A 26764-nucleotide genomic window follows, 5' to 3' on the forward strand; every position below is an offset into this window, starting at 1 on the left:
CTCGGCATAAAATTTATATATATATACGTGAATGTGTGAGAAAATCAAGGAGTTATTTAAAGCCTAGTTAGATTTACTTGCCTCCAGAGTATTTTTATTCTGAGGACAGTTCTTGAGGTGATTCCAAATGGAAAATAGCTGCAGAATAGAATAAAAATGAAAAATTACCTTTTAATTCTATCTGATCCCATGTAAGCAGATTTTTAACAAGTGGCAGGAAAGATAAACATTGAACACATTTTACTAACAAATGAAAAATACAGTCATGGTTCCAAAGTGAATTTTAAATACAACGAAAATGCATGAAATCCTTTATCATAGAGGGAAGATAGTAGAAAGTTCACAAAATTCAAGTTGTTTCTCCATTACTGGGACATATGCAGAGCATTTAAAGTAGCTCTATTTCAAAAGTAGTAAACTTTACAGAGACTATGCCCATTTCTAAAAGACAGTCTGTCCTTTCAAGACTGGAAAACATGGTCATCTGGAAAACTGCTTATGCCAAGCTCTCCTTTTTTAGTAACTTAAGGAAGTTTTGAAAGTCTCCTGAAGGCTGTGGCTTCCATCTTTGAGGTTTTTTTCTACCTCTTTACATCATTTGTCACCCTTTTTAAAAGCAGTATCAATGGATCACAAATTCTGGCTTACGTATTTGATGCCCAGTGGTGAAATAAACAAATATTAACACAGAAGTTGCCAATCCCTAGTACATGCAATACAGTATTATTTCTCAAGAAAACACATTAAATTCAAGAGGGGTTCTCTTGGAGCAAGGTTTTATTGTGTAAAATAGGGACCTCTAAAAATTCTAGTCAAAGATCATATTCAAAGCACACACTTTTCAAGGAGGGGAGATTGTAGTCAGATTTGCTATGAATGTGTGAATAGCAGTAGCAAAAATATAAATGTAAGCTGCTGCTGCTTCATTTATATTACGAGGGAAGAAAATGCTTACCTAGCTTTTATATCACCAGGAGCTCATCTGATCTTTGTTTTCTGTTTTGCTTGGTTGAAACCTAAGAAAAATGCAAGTGCTTCTTGGGGCACATTGGTGATTCCCTATTGGTGAATCCCTTCTGGATTAAGGGACAGCCCTGTAGCTCTTTGGAAAGAAGGAGGGAGGTTGTGTAGCATTACTTACTATGTTGATGGCAACTGGATCCTTGAAAATCCATGCTGTGTTTGCCTCTGGATCCCTCTGTGTCATGCACACCTGTGTTGCTTTTCTGAGCTATGTTTTAGGCCCATAGGATCTTGTGGATCTATGAGCTTGTGAACATATTGTACCTTTGGTGAACATATTGTACCTTTGGATACCTACAAAAAGTAGAGTCCTGGCCTTTGCATGAGATTTAATTCCTTTTGCAGTCATTAAAATAAGCTAGCTGCAGTAGTGGTTTGTGTTATACCTTAGTTACTGGGCTGTTCTTATCTCAACTCATGGGAGTTACATTCTCTCGATTCTCCTCCCCATCCCTCCAGAAGCGGGGGTGGGGGTGGGGGGGCAGGCAGGGCAGTTGGAGGCAGGGGGGGAAGGAAAGAAAGAGGGAGAAAAAAAGGGGGGTGTGTGTGAGTGAACGAGCTGTGTAGCTCAGTTTAAACCACGACAACAGATTATTTTTTTTTATGAAACAAGTGGTGCTGTATGCCTTCTGCCCTGTAAACAAGGCTCACTGTGAAGTTTGCCTTTATATTGTCTGGAATTACATTATAGAGAAGATCTATGTGACCCCTCCACAGATCTTCTCCAATTTTCCAGTCCCAAACAAATTGGTTCCATGGAGATCAGATCAAATGTACAGCCTTATACATATTTAGCGGAATACATTTAACAAAGCAAACCCACATGACATTGATGTCTGTAATAAAAACATGGGAAACAAAACAAAAAGGTACTATGCACTGTGGTTGAGGTTTGCTTAGCTGGTCCTAGTTTCCAAACTAAAGCCAAAACACAGTACTGCACCAGCTACTAAGAAGGAAAAAAATAACTGTTATACAGCTGAACCCCAAGCAGCACTCACAAATTCATAGGGAACACATATGTTGGCTTTGGAACATGGAATGAGGTTCAAGTAGCATAGACATGTTTCGTCCCTTGCAGATGAAACTAAGTAGTAAGTCAAGTTGGATATGCTTTATGTCTACAACACTTTAGTAGTGATCTCTCCCATGTAATACCCCAGGCAATACATAGAGCAGCCTATACAAATCACATGAAAAAGATTTTGCATGTATGGATCAAATTCCAGTCTTCCTGTACTTTGGTATTAAGAGGACCTACGTCAAAGTTATATTGCTTTGTTCAGCTCTGATCAGGGACACATAGATTCTCTGCAGATTGAGTCTTTTATCCCTGTGACCTCACTGCTCTTCGGCATTTTATGTACCTCTCACTGTCTGTTGCCTGATTGGAAGTCAAGATGATGACTACCTCGGTCAATCACAGCCTGGTTCCCTGAGTGTCTTTAGCTCTTTCTTTTTTAAGTAAATGGGAGCTGCCTGTGGTGAGAACCTTTGAAAGTCTGTGTGCAATTATCATTTCCCATATTGGCTCTATTTTTCCGCAAACCCAACAGGACAGATGTAGTTGTGTGTCTCGGCTATGTGTAGGTAAGCATCATTTACAAAGCTACCTCCAGGAATCTTCCTTTGTGCAGTGTCCGGAATAGATAAGCAAACATTAAGTTTCTGAACTGTCCTCCACTGGTACTTCCTTTGCTTCCTGCACAGAAGCACACTTTCAGATTGTAATGGATTTTAACCTGAGTCCTGAAGGTGAGCACATTGTAACTAGTCAATATTGAATGATTATGTTTGTACAAGAGCAGAACTCATACATCTTGTGCTTTAGTTCACCTGAAAATATTTTAGTTGCTTATTGCTCATCAAATATGCGATTCATAACTAATAATGATGCCTAGTTTAAGTGAAGTCTCAAGGAGTTTCCTCTGATGAAATAGAGCACGTAATACATTATTTATTATAATGGATATTCTTTTGTGACTCACTAGCCTTTATATGAAAACAAAAATGTTTCCGTTACTTATCCCAAAAGAAAAATAATTAATATGAAAATTGTAAAGCTGCATTTTTGTGTGAAAAAGCTATTACAAGAATAGTTATTCATGCTAGCATTAGATTTATGTTTCATTTACATTATCTGTTTTAAACTATCCATCTGAAAATGTATTGCTGCACTCAGGCAGCAATATCTCGACACAGTGCAGCAGCCCAGATGGGTTCAAGTGTACTGAACTATTTTAAAATAAGGGTGGGGTTTATCCAAGAGAAACCATTTTATCTTATCTAAACTAGAGCATCTTCTGTAAGATGACTGGCTTGTACACACATCTAAGTTATTTTCCCTTTCCAAAACAACCTACCACTAAAACAGGACGTGTATACTGCCTGCTGAGGGTAGGATAAGCCCCAGACTGTGCTCAGGCACGATCAAGGGGAGCATTAGCTTGCCAAGACCAAAACTGTGCAGGCGGCCTTGCTAACATTGTAACCCAATGGACAATCTTAATGCAGTTCTCAGGCCCATACCCCAGTACATTACTAGCGTAGAATGTATTCTTATACTGTCCCTGCATTCAATGAAGAAGTTACTGTGAGGTGATGTTCCATCTTGCTTGTCTTACTTATGCATTAGTATGGGATGAGTCAATATCTGGAGATACCTTTTCCAGTTAAATACAAGAAGTACCTATATGATTATATGGTACACATCACATTTGGACAACTATAATTAACTGAGATGAATAGCATCATAGATGCTATGGCCTAGATTAATCCTGCCTAACACTGGGAATCACACCTGTGATTTAAACAACATACTGGATTCAAGTCCCCTCCTTAGTCAATGGAAGATAATCATGTCTGAAAGGTATAGCCAGCCTGAGATCTGAACTGACTTCCTCCTCAAGTGGCTCTGTCACTTTTGGCTGTAAAGAGAGACTAAAGCAACCATAACTTAGTTAAGTAAGTACCTCAGTCTAGTGGCAAGAAGGTTGAATCTGGTCTGGAAAACACATTCCTGCTGCCCTGATTAAAGACACTGCACAGAACCTCAGATCTTCTGTTTCTTAAAACAGTATCATTCTGGCCACTGCTGAGGGGAAATAAGATTTGGAAATATGGCTGAAGTGTAATCAATGTAGCAGTGTTTGCCTGAGTCTGTAGACAGTATGAAGTAATAGCTCTGAAAAATTCATCTTATTTATCTCAGTTGATCAAAGGGAAACTCTCTGACACACTAGGTTCCTGTCCCCTATTAGACAGATGGACTGTCAGCCTTATTTTCCTAGAGAAATTTTGTACCATTTGAATTGCAGTCGTATCTTCTCAGCAGCATTTGCACCTGAAGTACTGATAGGAGCTACAAATACTGTAAGGAAGTTATTAAAATACTCACATTTGTGAAACCTTACGCTATCATATTAATTTAGAAGACTTCATGCAAAATTGAAGAAAAAGTTATTTAAGTGAACAATAGGGGAATAGCAGTCACAGCACCAAGTTGTACTACACACAGCATATAAACCCTGTAACACAGAAATGTTGTTTAAAAAAGAAAAATATCTTGTGCATATGAGAAACATATGTGTAATTATGTTCCTCCCATCTGCCAGGCAGTTTTTCAGTTTATTTTACCCTTAAGTTATCAACAGTGCAGTCACTACTGTGAGTGCCATCACCACTGTAATCATGTTTTTTGGTATATTTCACTGAAAATTCCCCAAGGCAGCACAGAATGTGGTTAAAATCAATTTAGGTTCTGTTTTACAGTCCCTTCGTGGGGGGATTTTTTTATTGCTTTCAATGTCCCCATTTGTTTAAGTGAGCCTAAAGGGCAAAATTCACAACTGGTATATCTAGGCAGTTAGCTAAAAGAGGATGAGAGAGCAAGATCAAGCATCAACTCCTTGTCTGTGCACACCACTTAACTCTTCACTCACTACTGACTGCATCCTGTAGCTTCAGCTACTTTCTCCAGGACAATACTTTGATGTAATTCAAGGAGTATTTTAATTAGGGACCTCTTTCAAAAAAGCACAGGCAAGACTTCACCAGGTGGGACTCTAAGCCGCACAGTCCTGTAATGCTATCCTACCTTCAGCCGCACACACAGGCTCTTCTCGCTCTCAAAGTAGGCAATATACAACCCAAATCTCATCCTACAGAAGTGCTGCTCAGGCGAATTCCACATATAAGCTTTCATGTTATTAGAGATGCCTTGAAGCATTGTAAAACCTGTAGAAAAATAACTGTGGTAATATGTCTCAGGGCCACCATGCAGGGCTTAGAAGAACCAAGAGCTAACCATTATGTCTTGAAGTCAGGGGGTAATGTCTGACCTTAGAAAATGGGTTAGGCCCTTGGAAGTCATTTATATAGAATCATAGAATCACAGAAGGGTTTGGATTGGAAGGGACATTAAAGCTCACCCAGTTCCAACCCCCTGCCAGGGGCAGGGACACCTCACACTAGACCAGGTTGCTCAAAGACCCGTACAGCTTGGCCTTAAACACTGCCATGGATGGGGCAGCCACAACTTCTCTGGGCAACCTGTTCCAGTGCCTCACCACCCTCATAGTAAAGAACTTCCTCCTTATATCTAACCTAAAATTTATGTATTTAAGTTTAAACCCATTCCCCCTTGCCCTGTCACTACAGTCCCTGACGAAGAGTCCCTCTCCAGCATCCCTGTAGGCCCCCTGCAGATACTGGAAGGCTGCTATGAGGTCTCCACGCAGCCTTCTCTTCTCCAGGCTGAACAGCCCCAACTTCCTCAGCCTGTCTTCATATGGGAGGTGCTCCAGTCCCCTGATCATCCTCATGACCCTCCTCTGGACTTGCTCCAATGGCTCCATGTTCTTCTTATGTTGAGGACACCAGAACTGCACACAATACTCCAAGTGGGGTCTCTCAAGAACAGAGTAAGGGGCAGGATCACCTCCTTCTACCTGTTGGTCACGCTCCTTTTGATGCAGCCCAGGATACGGTTGGCTTTCTCGGCTGCGAGCGCAGACTGAAGCTGGCTCATGTTCATTTTCTCATCGACCAACACCCCCAAGTCCTTGTCCACAAGGACTGCTCTGGATCGCTTTGCTCAACCTGTAGGTGTGCCTGGAATTGCCCTGACCCAGGTGCACTTGGCTTGGTTAAACTTCATAAGTTGGGGCATCAGCCCACCTCACAAGCGTGTCAAGGTCCCTCTGGATGGCATTCCTTCCCTCCAGCATATCAACACAGCTTGGTGTCATCAGCAGACTTGCTGAGGATGCACTCAATCCCACTGTCCATGTCAGCAGCGAAGATGTTGAGCCAGACCAGTCCCAACACCGATCCCTGAGGGACACCACTCGTTACTGGTCTCCAACTGGACATTGAGCCATTGACCACAGCTCTTTGCATGAGGCCGTCCAGCCAGTTCTTTATCCACCTAGTAGTCCACCTATCAAATTGATGTCTCTCCAATTTAGAGACAAGGATGTCACGTGAGACAGTGTTGAACGCTTTGCACAAGTCCAGGTAGATGACATCAACTGCTCTACCCCTGTCCATCAATTCTGTAGCCCCATCATAGAAGGCCACCAAATTGGTCAGGCAGGATTTCCCCTTAGTGAAGCCATGCTGGCTGTCACCAAGCACCTTGTTGTTTTTCATGTGCCTTAGCATGCCTTCCAGGAGAATGTGCTCCAAGATTTTGCCAGGCACAGAGATGAGACTGACTGGTCTGTAATTCCCCGGGTCTTCCATTTTCCCCTTCTTGAAAATGGGGGTTATATTTCCCTTTTTCCAGTTGTTGGGAACTTCACCTGACTGCCATGATTTTTCAAATATGGTGGACATTGGCTTAGCAACTTCATTGCCAGCTCCTTCAGGACCCGTGGATGGATTTCATCAGGTCCCATGGTCTTGTGCACATTCAGGTTCTTAAGATGATCTCAAACACGATCCTCTCCTCCAGTGGGCCCAAGATCTTCGTTCTCACGGTCCCTGCATCTGCTCTCCAAGACTTGGGCGGCATGTTCAGAGCATTTACCAGTGAAGACTGAGGCAAAGAAGTCATTGAGAACCTCAGCTTCCTCCAAATCCAGGTTAGCCAGTTCTCCTGATATTTCTGGAGACAGCTCACATTGTCCCTAGTCTGTGTCTTGTTTGCTACATATTTATAGAAGCCCTTCCTGTTATCTTTCACATCTCTTGTCAGATTTGATTCTAATTGGGCCTTAGCTTTCCTAACCTGGTCCCTAGCTTCCTGGACTTCATCCCTGTATTGTTCCCAGGCTGCCTGCCTTCTCTTCCACCTTCTATAAGATTCTTTTTTCCCCTCTGAGTTTTCTCAGCAGCTCCTTATCTACCCATGGAGGCCTCCTGGCCCTCCTGCCACATTTTCTACCAGTCTCCTCACTATCCTGAGGATCTCAAACTCAGCCATCTCATGATCTCTACAGCCAAGGCTGCCCTGGAGCGTCACATTTCCAGCTAGCCCTTCCGTGTTGGTGAGCATGAGGTCAAGCATGGCACCTCTCCTTGTCGGCTCCCCTATTACTTGCAGAAGGAAGTTGTCTTTCACACAATTGAGGAACCTCCTGGATTGCTTGTGCTGGGCTGTACCGTCCCTCCAACAGATATCAGGATTGTTGATGTCCCCCATGAGGACAAGGGCCTCTGAGTGTGAGGCTGCTTCTATCTGTCCATAGAGCACTTTGTCCACAGAGTCCTCCTGATCGGGTGGTCTGTAACAGATCCCCACAGTAATGTCCCCCATAGCTGTTCTCCCTTTGACCATAACCCACAAGTTCTCTGTAGACTGATTACCTGTCCCCAGACAGAGTTCCATACTCTAGAGCCTATCACTGACATAAATACTACTCCCTCTCCCTGTCTGCCTGGCCTGTCTTTTCTAAAGCGCCTGTAACCTTCCATTCCTACACTCCAGTCATAATGTCACTCCATCCCACCATGTTTCTGTGATGCCAGTGATATCTTATCCCTCTAGCTGTGCACACATCTCTTAATTCCTCTTGTTTATTCTCCACATTACAGGTGTTTGTATAGAGGCATCTGAGCCGAGCTCCAAATGAAGCCAGCTCATTGGCTGGAGTGGCTGAAACAGCTCTGAGTAGTTCCAAGCATTTATTATAGGTGCTGGCAACTGACTGGGTGTGTTGGGATGGAATGATGCCCTCCTCCCCCAAAACATCTAGTTTAAAGCATCCTTGACCAGTCTGGCAAGTCTCCTACCAAAGCAGCTCTTCCCCTTCTTTGTCAGACCAGCTCCACCAGCCTCCAGGAGACCTGGCCTCCCAAATGAAGTGTCATGTTCTAAATACCCAAACCTCTGACTATGACACCACCATTCTGACCATTTATTAACCCTGCCAATTCTCCCAGCCTTTTCAAGGCCTTCTCCTTTGACCCAGAGGATCAGTGAAAAAACTGTCGAGCCCCAGAGTCCTAACCACCTCTCCCAGGGCTCTGCAGTCCTTAAGTTTTCCAGGCTACTGCTGTCAGTATCATTAGCACCCACATGGCCAACTAGAGGTGGGTAATGTCAGCAGAATTTAGTAGACCAGGCAGCCCCTCAGCAACATCTCTGATCCGTGCTCCGGGTAGGCAGCACACCTCCCTTGAGACTGGGCCAGGCCAACAGACAGGTGCCTCTGTGCCCTTCAAAGTTGAGTCCCCTACTACTATGACCCGCCACTTTTCCCTGGAGGCATCAGTAATGATCCTCTTTACTGGTGCATCAGCCAGTTGTTCATTCAGTGCAGTGAGTGTGTCCTCATTAGCCCCTTGCAGAACTGCAAAGAGGTTCTGGATGGGGATGTCAGATTTAGGAGGAAGCCCCTTGCTTTTAATAGTTTTTAACTTGTTGTTTCCAAGAGGTGATTATGCTCACTTTCTACCAGAACTGGGCAGAGGCAGTAGCATTTTCTGCTGTTGTATGTGAAAAACATAGGTGTTTTGCCTAAAAGTACAGTTTGTTCAGACAGGCACAAAAATGTCCTAATTTCAGATAGGAACCCAGCTGGGGCTGTCTTCTGCAGCATCTCCAATAACAAACGTGGTGACTTTCCCTTTTCCCTCCGATAGACCACACAAGAAATAAGCCTATGGGAGAGAGACCAGCCGTCATTCTGGGTTTCAAGGATTGGAACAAATGTGCTGGGGGGATTTGGTGCCTATCTCTAAATCTCTGCCCTCTATACGTACCCTTATGTGAAACTTAGCTTAAGGTTTTAAAACTGTTCTACACAACTGAGTCAGTGTTGCAGGGAAAAGCTGTGCAGTCCATGTGGTTTAAACCAAATTGGATCAAAACACTATTGAGCTGTCAAGAACACAGAATTAGGCAGCAGTCAGTGAAGTGTTACATTGAAGTAGTAATACAAGAAGTAACCCCCCCAAACTAGACACATGAATGTTAATAAACAAGCAAAGAGCTAAACACTCCGTGTAACAAACGCAGAAGAGATTTGTTCAGTTCTTCTTCTTTCCAAGACGACTTCACCGTAAGAGCGTAACAGCAAATGCCACTTGGTGTATTGATAAAGAATGGTGAGGAAATCCTGTATGCTCTCTATGTTTCTGGAAAGTTCATGCAGAGGGAACCAACCCCATTTCTTTCACCTCTGCGATCACCACAGTCAAATGACCGTATGTGGTATAAATGCCTTTACTGTTACAGTCTGAACACAAAGATTGATTTGCAAGGACACTCAGCAGTGGTGCCCAGTGTGTAGCCACTATGGGCAGACACATCCCCCTGGGCCTCCTGGGCACAGGCACTGCCTCAGGGCCAGCAGCCCAACGGCCTTTCTCCAAGGGATGCTGGGCAAAGGGGCAGCAGCGGCAGGGCTGCGGTGGGCAGGGCTGTGGAGGCCCTGTCACCCCCGTGTCACAGGGCCACCACCCACCAACACAGCATCACAATGCCCTGGGGCAGTATAAGGCAGCGTTCCCCCGTGTCCCACTGCCAGAGTGCCCGGCGCTGCCACCAGGACAGAGCTGGAAGCCCGAAGGCACCCGAGAGGAATTCCTTGAGGCACCCGTGGAATTACTTGGAGGGGCAGAGGGTAGAAGACTGCCCGAAGCTGTGGGAGGTTCTCTGCTGCAATTCCAGCCCCTGGGCCACGCTCACAGCTCATCGGATGGATGGAAATCCTGCTTGAGTCTGCGCGGAGATCGCAGTCCTCATCTTCTGGGGAGACAGCGGCAGCAGCCATAAGGAATAGGGTCCACAGATGGCCCAGTGCCCTCCTGCAGTGCTTTGGAGCTCCCACTGCCAGGCACAGGAAGGATTCCTACCCCCAGGGCTGATCAGGCCAGGGTCATTTTGCTGTTGTTGGAAGCCCCTGAGATGGCTCCAGGTGGAGGCAGAAAAGGCAGTGCCAGTGTCCCCCAAGAGCCATAACCAGCCCGTGGACCAGGAGCAGGTCTTGCTCACGTGCTCAGGGAGTAGCCGATCGCCAGCACTGGGGTCAGGAAGGAATTTTCCCCCGGGGCAGATTGGCGCTGGTCCCCGGGGGTTTTTTGCCTTCCTCTGAGCACTGAGCATGACCACTTGGCAGGGCTCCTCGGTGCATTCCGGCTCGGTTATCGCCCGGTGCTCATGCTCCACGAAGGTGGCCCTCGTGTCCTGCAGCTGGGGGGGGTGAAGAGCTTTTTTGCCCCCAGGTGGACTAGCAAGTGTCCCCGGGGTTTTTTGCCTTCCCCTGCAGCCGAGCACAGCCCCTTCACGGGGCTCCTTTGGGCTATTGCAGCCCAAAGGCAGCGGCTCGTGCTCCACGCAGCTGGCCCTCGTGCCCCGCATCCGGGGGGAGGCAGAGTTCTGGACTCCCAGGGTGGCCCCAGCGTGGCCCCGGGATTGTTGCCTGTCATCTGTAGCATTGAGCACCACCCCTTGTCAGGTCTTCCCCGGCCCATTCTGGCTGGCTTCTTGCGCTGCTCTCGCACCACCACAGCACCGCTCTGACAGAGTCAGGAAAAGAAAATATAACCTAAACTAAACTAGACTAAAATTAGCTATACTAAACTAAGCTAAACCTAACTTTACTTATAAATAAATGAGTCTTTCCACCTGTAAGCTTTCTGATTTGTGTCTTTGAAAGTGTTTTTGTTGCTGAAAACTCCTTGGCATTTCAGGTAAATAATTGTCTCATCATTATAGAACTCATTGTGAGTGCAGGGAATGGCGTGGAACGGAATGGAACGGAATGGGAAGGAATGGAATGGAACAGAACAGCTATGATATCTCATGCATATAGTTCTGCATGACAAGCTCTGACATAGGTCTGAGGGGCTGTCTGCAGTGCGGGCCCTAATAGGGGCTGGTCCCAGGCGCTGAGGCCCAAGGAAACCTGAAGGTTTCCTCTCACTCTGGGGTTGAAGTAGTCCTCTTTGGAACGCACTTTATAGCTCTATAGATGTGTTAATAAGATCTACACATCACAAATACTGCTTTTTAAAATTGCAGGTGTTACTTTTCCAAAGTTCAGTTTGGGTTTTTTTGGTTTTTTTTTTTTTAATCTTAATTTCCAGATTATTTTTTGCCTGCCTTCTTCACAGTGCCGTTTGCACCAGTGATTTGTGTTGAACTCTAAATCAAATGCAGGTAGAAAAATGTTGATACAATTTGATGCCCAAGCTGAGTGTGTACTGTGTAAGCTTACCCATATGTACATCTTCTTTTAGTACAGCTCATTGATGTCCAAAAATTCACCAGATCTATACAGTTACAGGATAATAGCAGAAAGGAAAAAAATTGCTCATTCAATCTGCCTTTTTAGTTGTTTAGTTTACACTTGATTTAGTGCTAATTATTTGGATTTCATTCAAAGCCCTTTTTAACAAGCCAGAGGTGATGGTAAACCTGAGAAGTTGGATAAGTAAAAGATTCTGGAAAAGTCTTGGCTGGGTGCTGCTATCAGTTTGTCATGTCTTTCATCCCCACGCACTTCCATGCTCAAAGTGTTTGGTGTTGGAGCACACAGCATTTCCTGCTAAGAGTGTGACACGGATATTGTATAGTGATTTTATTCTTCAAATACAGCCTGTGAAGGAGATTTGCAGTGAAAAATGTTGATATTTAGCAGTGCACTATAATGTGCATATTAATATGTGCATATGAACATAATATTAATTTAAAACTATCCTATAGTGAGACTCCTGGACTTTCCCAAGCGGTTTGAACTTTTGAGTCACCATGAATTTATTCTGGGCAGCTGGCCAGTTCCTAAATAACTGTGTGTACATCAGTAGCAAAGCTGTTAGTTTTGTACATGATTGATCTCAGCCTGTTATGAAAACTGTCAACTAAAATGACAGTTAGAGCATTACAGTACATTTTTCATGATCATTTAATTTCATTGAAGTATTTACAGAGTGTTTAAGTAATTTTCACATATGCTTGCCTCACAGACCTTATGAAAATGGCATTTTCCACTCTTTATGTTTTGCACATTACTGGATCTTCTTCCATGATCAGAATTAAATAAATAGGAACAAAACAAAAAGGTAGGAAGAGTAGGTCTTCTCCCTTTGTCTATGGTTAACTCTGTTTCTTGTTTGGCATGTTCTCACCGAAGTGTCAATGTCTTAGAAACTAAATGACTGTGTTAAATTTGAGCTTTCAGTTTGCTTTGCAAAGACCATGACATTCAAAAATGTTCCTGTCTCTAAATGGAAATGGGTTACCCTCGTTAGCCTTTTGAACTGTTTAAGTGATCTTGTTCATATTACCAGACCCTAGAGCACTTCCACGTTCCAGGTTGTTACATGGAACAGTCTGCACCATCGTTGCCACATTTCAACTTAACCCTGTACCTCTAAAAATATGTGTTTGATATGGGTTAAGGAAAGTTGAAGTGTAAAGGTTTTAAGCAGCAATACAAAGTGGGATGTATGGCATGGAGAGCAACAATTACACCCTAAGTGCATAGAGAAGAAAGCAGTGAAGCTAAATGCCTCACGCTTCCCAATATGTAATAGTATCACAGCATGAATAATTGGAGATACTCTTTGGAACTGCTTTGGATGCTTAGACTTCAGGTTATTTTAAAGCCTATCTTGAATCATTCTCCTGTTTAGACTGAGAATATTGCTGTCCCCTTGCTTACCTGTTGATCTATACATTTTCCTGCTTCCAAGCTCTCCCCAGTCTGGTCTGCAATTTATCATATGCTGTAATCTGTATATACTGATGTCTGCGAACAGGAGTTCATAGCATAGAGACATTCTCCATGCCAAAATCTGCATATATATGCAATTATTTTTTGTTAAAAAGCAAATGGCAGAAACTTGCAAAGCTTTTTTTCTAAAAAACATCCTTTCCAAAAGCTTTTCCACAGTACAATATTGCAGAAAAGCCCTGTTAGATTATCCAAATAATTTCCTTGTCAGTGTGTGATTTCTTTCTGCAGTACTCTGGTGTTTCAAGGGTTCTGTCTAGCCTGAATTTGAAATGATGAGGCACTTCCCTCCAGAGACCTCTCTGAACACTTGGAGACTTCCCTGTAATGATAGTAATCTTTATTCTCATTCTAGACATTCCTTCTCTTAATTTTATCCTCTCATTCCTATATTTGGGCTACTCTATTATATTCTTAAAATAATTCATTTTCAAATATTTCTTATGCAAATCTGCATCATAGCCCTTCACCTTACTTTATTATTATTTATGGTAGATGTAGTATAAATATTGGTCCCTTTTAGTCTTTCTCCCTGTTTTATTCCCTTTCCTCAGTTGGCTTATGTAGCTCTCTGCTGGTTTTGTCATCTGCACTGTTTTGGCTTGATAGTATAAGACTGGTGAAAAGTATTTAGAAATTAATGCATACTGAGGTATAGTCTCTTCAAAGCACCACATACTGGAGCTGTGGACTTCTGTACCGTTTTCTAAACCTATACAGCATCTAGGCAACAGAGATTGCTTGTGAGCATAGCCTTTAGCAGGTAGTGTAATTGATGCCCAAATTGGTCTTTTGATGCAAATTGAAGTACAAGTTCTTGATTAGTTTCTGCTTTTATTCTTGCTATAGATTTTTTTCAGTCTGTTATTTCCTGACCTTTTTTCTAAATCTGTTCTTTTTCTCTTCCAATATAGTTTTTGCAACTCTTCACATTTTAATATCGAGGATTTCATTAATGTCATAATTTCTTCATTTTAAGGATCATTAATAAAGCAAATAGGACAGGACATAATACAGATTTATGCAATAGTCCCCCTTCTATTCTGACTCACTGCTTTACCATTAATCATTAGTCTTTGTAGCTCTTCAAGCAGTTTTCAGTGTATATGACAACTTATATCCAGCCGTGTAAGAACTGATTTTCTGTTTAAGCTATCCTGTGGTTGGAAGTGGTGATGTTGCTGATAGCATGACAGTGAAGCTGAGCAGTTGTTCTTCTATAGCATGCTGCAGGAACAAGTATTTCACTAGACAGTGCAAATGAAAGTTAAAACTCTGTTTGACTTGCTAGCCTTGTAAGAATCTATAGCTGCTGTCTGTCAGCTGTATTCCCTGCAGGTGCTGATGGTGAAGATCTGTTTTAAAATGTAAGCTTCTAAGCCTGTGTTCACAAGCAGGTGGGAGAAGAAGAACTGCAATAATCTCAGAGAGATGTCTGCTGATTGAAATAGCATGCAATACATATAGCATTTAAAATAAATGTAAAAATTAATTTCACTGATTCTTTTGACTTGGTATTTTCTTGCAATGACACAAATTAATTGCTACATCAGGTAGTAAGAATTTAAGAATCCTATCTCCATATCATATCTTTTTTATCATATATCATTAGATTTAGCCATCATTTGTCCACATAGATAAATGTATCTGCCTTTTCTTTACTTAAATATGTGATATTCTGTGGAATAACTGTTTGTGAGTATTTATAAATACAACATGCATTATGTGATTTGCTGAAGATCAGTATCAGAACTGCTGATGTCAATGGGTTCTTTTAAGTCCTTTGTTATTACTTGTAATACTCATCTAAATGTAATTTTCCAGTTATTTTCGTGTTCTGAGAGCTAGATTCTTTTAGAATTGCTCCCTTTTAAAATGCCATGTTCTATTTGAATATTGAAGAGCTGTCAGCATATACAAGAAGATGTGCCTAATAAGAAAAGATCATGGGTGTTTATTTGCTTGATAAAGTGTAAGGGAGCTGTGAAGAAAACATAGAAATAAGCATATTGAATGGGACACTCATACAGTTCATATTTTAAAATTAAAATAATTAACAATCCTTCCATTTTATAACTTTCAATTAAAGGCATGGTATTGTTAGGTATTTGTCAGCTTCTAGCAGAAGCACACCAATAACTCACATCAAATTTACCCTCTGTAGTTCTTTGCTGCCATCTTCTGTTTCTTTCAATGATTGCCGTTATTATTTGGATTCTGGAGAACAAGGCTGTGATATTACAGAGCAAAATTTCCCTTCCTGTCATTTTGTTTCATTTCCTTGTTTTCAGCTAAAGCAAAGTGAAGCAAATGCAGATACAAAGGAGAAGCTTCCATTGCGCCTACGCATCTTTGAAAAATTTCCTAACAGGCCACAAATGGTGAAAATCTCCAAGCTTCCTTCAGATTTCACAGTTCCAAAAATAAGGTATTGAAATATTTCCTTTGCTAGTATGCCATAAGCTTGTCTGGTGCCATGTAGCATCCAAGATATTCAACTGGTTTGCTTGTGGGCTCAGCAGATAGTTCTGAAAATCAGAAATGAAATAGAATTAATGTTGGCATCAGAAGGATGTAACGTTTTGGTTTTACCTCATTCTTACTTGGGAGGAAAAGAAAAAAATCCTAAAATTTTTTATAATATATTCATGGAAGCAACTGAATTGACCATAACCAGCACAAGTACAGTATGATTGAAAAGTGTGGTGTTGTTACTCCACTCACATTTGGATTTTAGATTCTTGGCTGACATAGACAACTACCAATGTAATTGATTCTCATGTAGCTTTTTAAAGATAAGGTCAACTGGCAGCAAATCATTAGGGGGGTAACACAAGCCATCCAATACCAGTTACTGTCTGATGACCTTGTCCACTCTCTGTATTTGCATAGTTACCATTTTCCTGTAAAATTCACCTTAATAAAGGATCTGACCCACTGTTGTCTACTAGATCATCAGTTACAGTTCAATTACTCTTGTGTGGTCCCAAAAAAAAGCTTACAGAAACCTATGGGCTGCTCTGCAGCTGGCCAAATAGGCCTTCTGGCCGTGCCCATTCCAGTATCTCTACCAAGCACATGCTAGGAGAGAGGATGGTGTGAAAGATGGATGTCATTGTTCTGGGTCTCCTGAAGTTATATATTTTTTTTATTAAACTCACGAGGAAGCTAAGGCACCTGTTTTGACCTGTTTGCATCATCTTAGCTGAATGAAGGGCATAATGCTGGTCAAGAAAAACAACTTTCCAAACCTCAGGGAAGCAGTCATAGATGTTTTGCTTTTAGTATCAAAATAGTGTTTGGTTATACATTGAGGGCATTCTATTCCTAGTCTTAGTCTTTTTTGGTATTGCTTTCTAGCTGTGTCTTTCCCAGCAGGGAGAACATGTAGACTAATACGTGACCTGCTAACTACTGAAAGAGACTTCAAACTATCACTAGTGAATCCTGTCTTTAAATCTGAAGCTATTGTACTCTGTAGAACTCTCAGATAAGTATTAGTTTTGACATAGTCAGTTTACACTGAAATTAGGGCAACTCTACTAAACTTAAAATACAGCAGGATGAATGTACATTTGTTGTAAACAGAAATGCTTCTACATTTTAGACATAGTATATGTGAGGGACAGAATTGCTGAAGTGCCTTAATACTGGCATTCAAAGCAGTTATCTGAACAGATGTTGTTTGAAATCTTCAAGAAGAAATTTCTTGCAGAGAGTATGTTTCCTTTGGATTATATCAGTGTTTGTTGTACATTGAAGTAACAGCTTGCTGTTTGATGAGCTCAGAACTGAAAACTACAAAAGGCTCTTCAAATTTTTAGCACTTTAACTGGTAAATGAACAAATAAATAATTATTGAAAGGAATAAAGTTATTTTCATAGAAACTGCATGCAAGCTGCCCAGCTCTGAATTCAGGTATGGATTTCTTTAATAAATGAATTTATCAGTTGTTTTGGCATTCCATCCATTTAGACATCTATAGCTCAGTAGAGAACTTCTTGGAGTTTATTCATTTTAGCACTAGTGGGCTGTGACATGTCCTAAAGAAAACCAAATATTAACTCTTCCAGGAGTTCTAATCCATCGATATCTTCTATTTGTTCACAAGGGAAAGTTTCATGAAGCAGTTTATTGATCGCCAGCAACAAGATACCAGCTGTTTGCTGCGAAGGCTTCCTTCAGCGTCTTCTTCCTCATGTGACCACTCTAAAAGATCAGCAATTGAGGAAAACAAATATATTGATCAAAAGGTAAATCAAGAGTATAGGACAGTATATGTCTTTCCTTGCATATTGTGAGAAAAGACGGGAGATTTTTCAGTCTGACAAACTATATAAAAGTGAACACAAGCTAGGATGGCTAAACCCAGGTTCAAAGGTTGTATTTTGCCTAAAGGTTTAATTTTGCCTAAAACAGACAGCACAGCAAATCCTCATTTTATTTAAATCTTCATGTCTCTGACTTCAAAATTCAGGATTTGATACATAATTTTGTTCAATGCATCCATCTTATGAAGCTATTTTTTTAAGCAGTCTTGCTGTTACTCACTGAGAAGCTCATGGAAAATTAAAGTTTGTGATTATCACATTGGATTTTTGAATGCCTTGATACTGTTACAGTGTTGAAAAAACATTTGACTGAAGCAAGGTCTCTGTGTAATCACTGGAGATGAGTAAAAATGTAAGAAATATTCTAGTTATTTAAAGGACATTAACCTCTCTGTAAGCCTGGGAATCATTAGAAAACAGATGCTGAACACATATATTCAATACCCATTGTGTTAAATGCTGCTAGTTTCACAGCCAGACTGGTGTGGATGGTTGGAATTGAAAAAAATCAGGACTGCTTGAAATGATGATGATGATGATGCAGCAGCATAAGTAAACATGTGTGACTTCTGGCACCTTGAAAAACTGCAGGAGCAGAAAAAGTCTTCATGTGCATCATGGAGGATACTGGCTTCCCAGATTTCTAGTGGTATCTATGCTGATACCACTTCTTAATCATTTGTAATATCATGTAACTTATTAGTGACATTTCAGCAGACAAAAGAAAAGCCCTTTCAGTATTCATAACAGGGTGCTCAAATGCCCTTTGAATATTAACATCAGGGGTTTGTAAATACTTTTAAAGTTAGAAAGAGGATAGGTACTGTAGTTACACAGTATAACTCTTGTCTTTCCTAGTGTGTGGTTTGCATCTGTAATGCAGATAGAATTTGTACAGGCAGGAAGCAGAGTTGGGGAAAACAATACTCTTCTGATAATGAATAAATTTGCAAATTTGCAAAAGAGACAATTTGCAAACTACTGTTAATTTGCATCCCTGTTTCGGTGCAAGAACCCATTCCTGTGGCTGATGTGGTCTAAGACATTAATAAGCCAAAGCTGAACAGCATGGCCTTAGAGGGGGGTGTGTGGTGGTAAAATAATATTTATCAGACAAGGAAGGACATAGGAAGGAATCAAGTCTAAATGGACATCATCTACTCTAACAAGCAAAGCAGAAAAATTGGGTATTAAATGACAAGCCATGGGGTCAGCAGACCTATGCCAAATATCACTAATAATGAATCTCAAACGCTGTGCAGGGGAAATCAAAGTACATTTCTACCATGTATGAAGAGATGAACAGAGACCTTAAACTTGTGTCAGCGACACGAAAAAGTCCACAATATGCATTGCAGAGCTGTGCAATGATTAAGTAGATCTGTCTACATGAATATAGTTAGGTATATTACATTGCAATCTTAATCCGTTCTGCCTGCTGTTCACAACAGTGAATAGTTACTGTGTATGAAGATAGATGAATACCTGGCACAGTTTATTCACTGAGATCTTGCAATATGAACACAGACTGCTGCAGTCTTTTCAACTTTTCACTTCCCTCCAAGAGCAACTATGTATGATCCGACTTTCATTTTTCAATTGAAATAAGTGTTTGCAAATTGGTTTTGCACTATTCAACCTGCTTTAAGCACATACTTTTAGATTCCCATGCCTCAAGGGTAGAACCAGTGATGAGTAACATTCTGATAAATACAGCTTAAAACAAGGCAGTTACACATTCCTATTAAGAGGGAGAAAGCACTAGGAAGCATTTTGTGGAAGTAATTACTCTGGCTTTCTATAGTTACAGTTGCCGAGGCAACCTCACTTTTGTATAAAAAAATCTTCATAAAAATATCCTTAAAACAAGCTTGGAATGACTGGTTGCACTTAAATATAAACCTTACATGCATACTTTACTTTCTTTGTAAAAAAGAAACCTGACCAAACTACTAATCCCCAGTGCCTAGCAGGATGCATTCCCACTGCTCTTGATAGCAGTGCCGTGGCTTCAGAAACTTTTCACGTCTTTTTTGCATTGTAGTTGAAAAAAACAGGGTGGAATCAAAAGGTGAGATTCTGCTCGCAGATTTGACTCTGTCTTTTCTTTGCAGTGCCTTAGCTGTGGATAGTTCCTCCAGTTTCTCCTAGACTTACATCAGTACTTCTGCATTCCACACCTCTTGAAATGATAGGAAATACTTAATACATACATTCCCTTATTTCCACTTCAGCCACAATTTTTTCTTTCTCTAAAAATGTACCACTATATATATGGTGTTGGTTCTGTCTTCAAAATCAATCTGACTTGTGATGATCAGTAAAGCAAATCAGGTTTTGTTCTCTTATATGATAGGTTTAGTAAGTCTTTCCATTATTACAATTACTTCCTTGAAAAGATGTTCTAAGTTGTAAAAAAAGAGTAGATTTTCATTGCATTATTTCTTTTTTTAAGGTACTTAGCCTTCTTAAAAGAATTGAAAATACTGCTCGTATATCTACTCATAATCGTGACAGCAATCAGTTTGAAATTATTTTCATCTATGCCAAATGAACATAACAGCTTTTGGAAAACAGATTTCTCTGCTATAATTCTTTTCTAGCAAGTCTGTGAGTTCCAGAAGTTTTTCTAACTCTTCCGAATTTCAAAATTATTATCAAAGTAATGAACTGACCAAACACTAATATATAAAATTGCTTTTAGATACTTTTAACTTTTTTATGTCCCCTAAGAGTCCTCTCTCAATGTGTGGGGTCAGAGTGGGTGTGTGGAGACAGACTGCCATGCTCATTCTACATCCGATGCCAGAAACACCTGAACTATCTCAGTCATGGATGCTTGATAGGCAGTTTAATGCTTTAATTGAGCTTTTTATGATTATCTGTAACTTTGTGTTCAAAAATGGAATTCTCTCAGGTTCTCTGAACTTAACACTGCTAGAAATGCAGGATAGTTGGGTTGTACTCTCTGCTTGAGGTACTGAGAGCAAATTTTCTTAAACCCATTGATCTTGCCACAGACTTGCTCCATTGTGTGCTGAGTTAGTCTATCCTGATGTGGCCTGCAGGCCATGAATGGAAGAGCTCTGGGTCTAATTAGAGAAACCAGAACTGTCCAAGTTGGTGAGGGTACCCCTGTTGTAGTACAAAGTACCACGAAGATACTTTCTGGTGAAAAAAAAGAAGTCTGATCAGAAGAAGCACTAGTATAATGAGACAGTGCCATTACAAAATTAATGTTAATGAAGAAATGTCTAAGAAAAGGGTTTAAAAATTAAAAGAGGGAGCTACGGTATTAAATGAACATTGTAGATGTGGGAGAATTGGAGTTTTAGAGACAGAGAGGGAAGTGTTCTTTTATACTTCCACATTTATATGAAAATTATTCACAGTATGCTGGGAATTTCCTTAGCTAACCAACATTTAGTAAATTCTTGGACAGGAGAAAGAGGATAAAATAGGGAAACATAATTTTTGTGAGAGTGGGTGGATGAGAACAAAGCAAATTGGCACAAAAATGAGGACATCTCACAGTGGTGGCCCTCATGAAAGCGTGAGGGAGTCTCAGCAAGTTCTGGGGGACAAAGATCTATATGAGCTTTAAGATTTACAATAAATCAGGTGCCCAGTAAAATACAGCTGAGTTGCCTGCAGAGCATTGGCTTTGGCTTCTTAACTTCAGGGTTGGAATCAAAGGAGCACAGGGACACCTCAGAGTGCTTTCCTAAGAGGTATTCAACCTTTAGCAGCCCTGTGGAAGACTGTTGTGAGGACACTCCTGAACTGGTTACTTATCTTTGGCCATACAACCGCACAATGCTGTCAGAGTTCAGAACTGGCAGGTTTTTAAGACAAACTTTGAAAATGCCTGTGGCTTAATGCATACATATAACCATGTGCATGTTTACAGCAGTGGAACAGCAGGAGTGTATTACAAAACAAAGCAAAAGAGCATTTAATATATCCATGTATTTTATTGAGAATCTCCCTTTTAATTGAAGGAATATAAGCAAACCAGTTTCTTTGTAAGATTAACTGGATAGTAACAAACATACTTTTTTTCTCTTCTGTCTCATAACCCTGTTTCCTTTCACATGTATGAGTTTTGTTTTTAGCTCTTCAAGCAGTGAAATTAGTAGCCATTCCATTTTCCTTGCAAGCAAGATCCATCATTAAGGTCTAGATCCTGTAAAAGTTTGACCTCCCATGCCATATGCCTCTCCCACTGATTTCCTGCTTGCAGTAGAATGTACCTGTATGATTGGAGGTGATGGTCAGAAAGTGAGAGCTGATCTCAGAGGTAGCCAGAGCCATTACTTTGGAGGACTGTGAATATTACGCAGCAGACCTCGTGCTGGATTCTGCATTCTTTGGGGAATCAGGGCACCGAGCTGATGTGTTCATGATGACTTGTATTAACCTTGCACAGTTACAAGCCTCATCCTGGAAGGGCCTGAGTACTTATCGGCACCCTTTGTTTTATGTAGAAATCGTTGTCTCTCGACACGTGAAGGAAAGTTTATGATTTTATCTGTTTGCAATTTCACACACAAATCCAACACACGAGATTGCCCGGAACTTTGAATGCATGTTTGGTGAACATCATAGATACTCCATTTGTGAGCTGCTGAGACACAACACCTATTCTTGATAAGATGTTGTTGTTTAAACTGGCAGTTTCTTCTGGCATGTCTTTTTCTGATCTGTGCTCAGCTTCTTCCGTTCATTCCATAGTTTGTAGCAAAAAGAACAACATATATTCTGAGAATATTCTGAAATTACTTTTCCTTGCAGGAAGTATTTGTAATTTTAAAAGCTGAAATAGCTGAAATAGCTGTTCAGCTTTTATAAGGCATTGCTTTCTGTAATTGAAGACAGGGTGTCCTAAGATATCTTTCAGGCATGAAGACATACTCATAAACTTTATTTGGGTTTTTTTTCCTTCTTTAAAAAGAACCAAGGGTAAAATATTTACTCATAAATTACCACTTGCAGAATTTCTGCTTTTTATTGTAATAAACTTATGTCCCAAATTAATATTCATTAGGGACTGTAGTGATAGGACAAGGGGTAATGGGTTCAAACTTAAACAGGGGAAGTTTAGATTGGATATAAGGACAAAGTTTTTTTACTGTAAGGGTGGTGAGGCACTGGAATGGGTTGCCCAAGGAAGCTGTGAATGTTCCATCCCTGGCGGTGTTCAAGGCCAGGTTGGACAGAGCCTTGGGTGACATGGTTTAGTGTGAGGTGTCCCTGCCCATGGCAGGGGTGTTGGTACTTGATGATCTTAAGGTCCTTTCCAACCCTAAATATTCTATGATTCTGTGATTCTCATCAGCCTCTTCTGAACTTTATTTTGGGCATTCTAATATGCAAAGCAGAATTTTGGCATATAAAGTACAATATCATTCTGTTGTGTTCCTGATTATTCTTTTCTCCAAGTAATTTGAAAAACGTAATTTTATTACATTAATTTTGAATATAGCAGAAACTAATAAGTATAATTGCACATGAATTCCAAGTAGAAAAGATTATTTATTTTTAAAAATAATAAATACTGCATTTTTTTCCTGAAGTAGTTCTTGAGGAACTTTGTGTTTCAGTATAAACAAAAATAATTCATTTTTTATCTTAATCTCCCTTTACTGAGTATCTGAGTAGAACTCTGTCATACAGATTCAGATTCCACATACTGCTTGTTAATTAAACACAGTCAAGTGCATCAGTCTTACCTATTTATGTCATTCACAGGTGTTGACAAAATCTATCTAGCTATAAAATTCAGGGAAGTCATTAAAACAATCTATCTGCTGGAATGAGAATGACTGTGGATGCAGCATTTTACTGCTCATTACAGTCTTGATTCTCAAAGATTATTTTTGCCCCATGTCTGTTCTCATCATATCTTTCTAATGAATATATGCAAATGCAGTGAGGTATTTCTGGTTTTCTGAAAATTAAACAGGAGACCTCTTTGTCTCTTCTTCATTTTTTAAAGGTCTTGTTTATTTTCAGATAAAATACATATGTAACAATGTCCCTGTGTCTCTCTGTCTAAATAATCAATTTATAGAAAAAGACACTTTCTCATTAAGTACTTTACCACGCACGTATTTCAGCTGATAATGTTTAACTTTTCTGACCATGTTTGCTTTCAGAGCAGGGAAGACAGAACTGAAATAGTAACAAGATTCTGTTCTTGTTATGGTTTGTCCCTGGCTTCCGATGATTTTAACTTGCTTTGTCACTCATGCCTTCACATAGTATGATCAAAATTCTGCCTGGAAAAGACCAATTTTCAATTAAAGTATGACAGAAAGTAGGCTAGTAACTGGATACTTTGCCATTCCAAAAACTACCAGAATTCAGCTCTTCTTTCTGGCATTAGCTTTCTATATCAGTTTTGCACTAAAAGATTTCAAGGGTTTGATACGAAGGCTGTGAATATGCATTAAAACACAAAGGGCTGATCATACTCCTCCTGTTTCTTCAAGCAAATAAAATACAGTCATGCCAAAGTTTTTAGGGATGTTGTCATCTAACAGAAAAGAGCATGCATTAGTTTGGGGTGAGGGGGGAGACAGTGAGGGGCTGGGTTACAGGAAAGTCCCTCTATTTGAGCCTTGTACTCTCCCTTTCCTGCTCCTACTGGGGGATCCAGATCTCTTTCTCCAGGCCCTTAGGTCTCCCTCAGCCACTCACAGGACTCATTTACAAGAACTGATTGAATATACTCATGATCGCCTTGTTCTAGTGAAGGCAATTATATTCATGTGCTGATAGAACCAGGAATAATGTTATTTCTTGTTCCTCCAACCCAAGTTACTTCCCACTTGAAACTCTCAGTCGGTATCAGTCCTCTTCCATCTAGCCCAGCATGGCAGTCCCTTCACTACAGCCTAACGATCCCCATATCAAGATATGGAGTCAAGCCTTCTCCTCCATCACTGTGCACCCAGTAGAATGTGTTACTGCCCCATATCATCTTGGCCAGGAGTCCTTACTTCCACCCTGTTGTTGACTGTCATGAGTAATCTACCCAGCCCTCTTTACTAGCTTTTCCCAAGGTCTCCCTGGTTTCTGCCTTGAGTAAATATGGAAAACAAGAGAAAACAAAAGAAAACAAACTTATCCGAGGTTGTCCAAATGATCAGAGGGCTGGAACACCTGTCATATGAAGACAGGCTGAGAGAGTTGGGCTTGTTCAGCCTGAAGAAGAGAGGGTTCCAGGGAGACCTTATTGTGACCTTTCGGTACTTTAATGGAGCTTATAAGAAAGATGGGGACAGACTTTTTAGTAGGTCCTGTAACAATAGGACAAGGGGTGGTGCTTTTAAACTAAGGGAGGGGAGATTCAGACTGGTTATAAGGAAGAGGGTTTTTACTACAAGGTAGTGAAACACTGAAACAAGTTGCCTGTTAGATGTGACATCCCTGGAAACATTCAGGGCCAGCCTGTATGGGATTCTGTGCAACCTGATCTAGTTGAAGATGGCCCTGGTCATTGCAGGGGGTTTGGAACTAGATGACCTTTAAAGGTCCCTACCAACCCAAACTATTCTGTGATTCTGTGGCAAACCTACCCATTAAAATGCTGAAAGTGAAAAACTCAGATATGTCAAAGGGAAAAACCCAACTATAGTATGACAAGACATAGAAGAGAGGGACTTTCCCCCCCTGGAGTTTTTCCCCCATGTGTCTGAGATGGACTACTATCATCTCCTTTAAGTCTTTGAGGGGTTTATGAGTATGCTAATATTAACCTTGTCCATATTCTCAGACTTAATTGAAAAAGGTCTTTGGTCATGAAAGGACATGTAGATTTTCCAAACCACTAGCCTTCTAATTAGAAGAACATGGCTTTCCTTAAGAGAGAGGCAGCAATCAAGGGCTACAAAATGAATTAAGGCTATTTCAGGTCAATGACTCCCAAGAGTTAAGGAGATTATGACTACTTCTCATTCTAGACATGTGATCAGAAGGGACAGTCTTTGACTCCTTGCGGCACTTACCTAATGCTAGACCACTTTCTTCACTGTTTAGTTAGCCTATTTCTTATTTAGGACAACCTCGCCAAGGGCTAGATATTTAAAGTCCAAATTAAAATAGTTAATTCTACTTGGAGGGAGAGAAATGGATTAGGTGATCTCTAGAGGTACCTTGTAATTGCACCCTTTATGATTCTGTAGGCATTAAGCAAAGTTTTCAAAAGGGCTTAAGAAGTTCCCCACTGATTTCTACAGGATTTAGTCACTTAACCTTCTTAAATTCTTTTGAACATTTTGTTGGGTAGCTACCAATAATTTGCCTTATATCACTCTTCATTTTTGTGTCACACTCATTTTGATAGTGTCTGATCTCTTCAAGCCAAAGATACATAGGCAGAATGTTGTTGAACAAATAATATTTGCATTTGAGAGGCTACACAGCAAACTCTGCTGGGCCAAAAATACCCTATATTTCATAGAATGATCAAGCAGATTCTGCCCAAATATTTCCTCACTGTTTCTTAAAAAAATCACTCTTACATGTTGCTTATTGTGTTGACTCTTCATATTTCCCCAAGAAGCTTGTTTAAATAACAATGTAATCCCTCACAATCTGTTCAGTCTGCAAGTCTACATAAACTATCAATTATCATCCAACAAATACCAAACTGAAACAGAAGCTTTGGATGATTTATTTTTTTCTTGTAATTTCTGGCTTGGTACAGAAGACTATTCCCATATGGTCCTGCAGTTGCCCATAAAAAAACAGCACTAAGCTAAAATTCCTTATTTTCAAATAACACTAAAAAAAAAACCAAAAAAACAAAACCCTCAGAAAAATATATCGCATGCACTTTTTTTCCCCCATTTTCAACCCAACATTTCAGATATTTATATCAGAATTTACGTATGACCTTGTCTCACCTCGTGTTGCAGACCACCCACCAGCACTTGTCTCTTCTGCCAACTCTGCAGTGGTCTGACACAAGAACAATACACTACGTCACCACAGTTTTAACCTGTTGATAGCATACAATTCTCTGTCAAATTCAAGTTGAAAACAGTTAGTTTATGCAGTCCTTGCTGGGGTTTGTGCACGGCACACTTGTCACTAGCCAAATCTATCAAAGCCTTGACAATGAATAGCATTTCTCGAAATGTAAAGCCACTGAGCCGTATCTCAGCTGTTGTAAATTGCCACAGATTCCACTGAAGTCAGCAGTGCTGAGCCAGTAC

The 26764-nt window shown here is 40.6% G+C and overlaps 1 protein-coding gene across 3 annotated transcripts in view; it reads left to right on the forward strand.

Moving 5' to 3' along the window:
- NALCN (sodium leak channel, non-selective) overlaps positions 1 to 26764 on the forward strand; it is a 232860-nt gene that overhangs the window by 154780 nt on the left and 51316 nt on the right. For all 3 annotated transcript variants that reach the window (XR_010612326.1, XM_065677983.1, XM_065677984.1), the window contains exons 16-17: positions 15500 to 15636; positions 17321 to 17462. Coding sequence is in view for 2 of the 3 variants with exons in the window: in XM_065677983.1 (XP_065534055.1) it covers positions 15500 to 15636; positions 17321 to 17462 (279 nt within the window). In the remaining variant the exon portion in view is untranslated. The remainder of the gene's footprint in view (positions 1 to 15499; positions 15637 to 17320; positions 17463 to 26764) is intronic.

Source organism: Lathamus discolor, chromosome 4 (assembly GCF_037157495.1).
Source record: "Lathamus discolor isolate bLatDis1 chromosome 4, bLatDis1.hap1, whole genome shotgun sequence".
Lineage (NCBI taxonomy): Eukaryota > Metazoa > Chordata > Aves > Psittaciformes > Psittacidae > Lathamus > Lathamus discolor.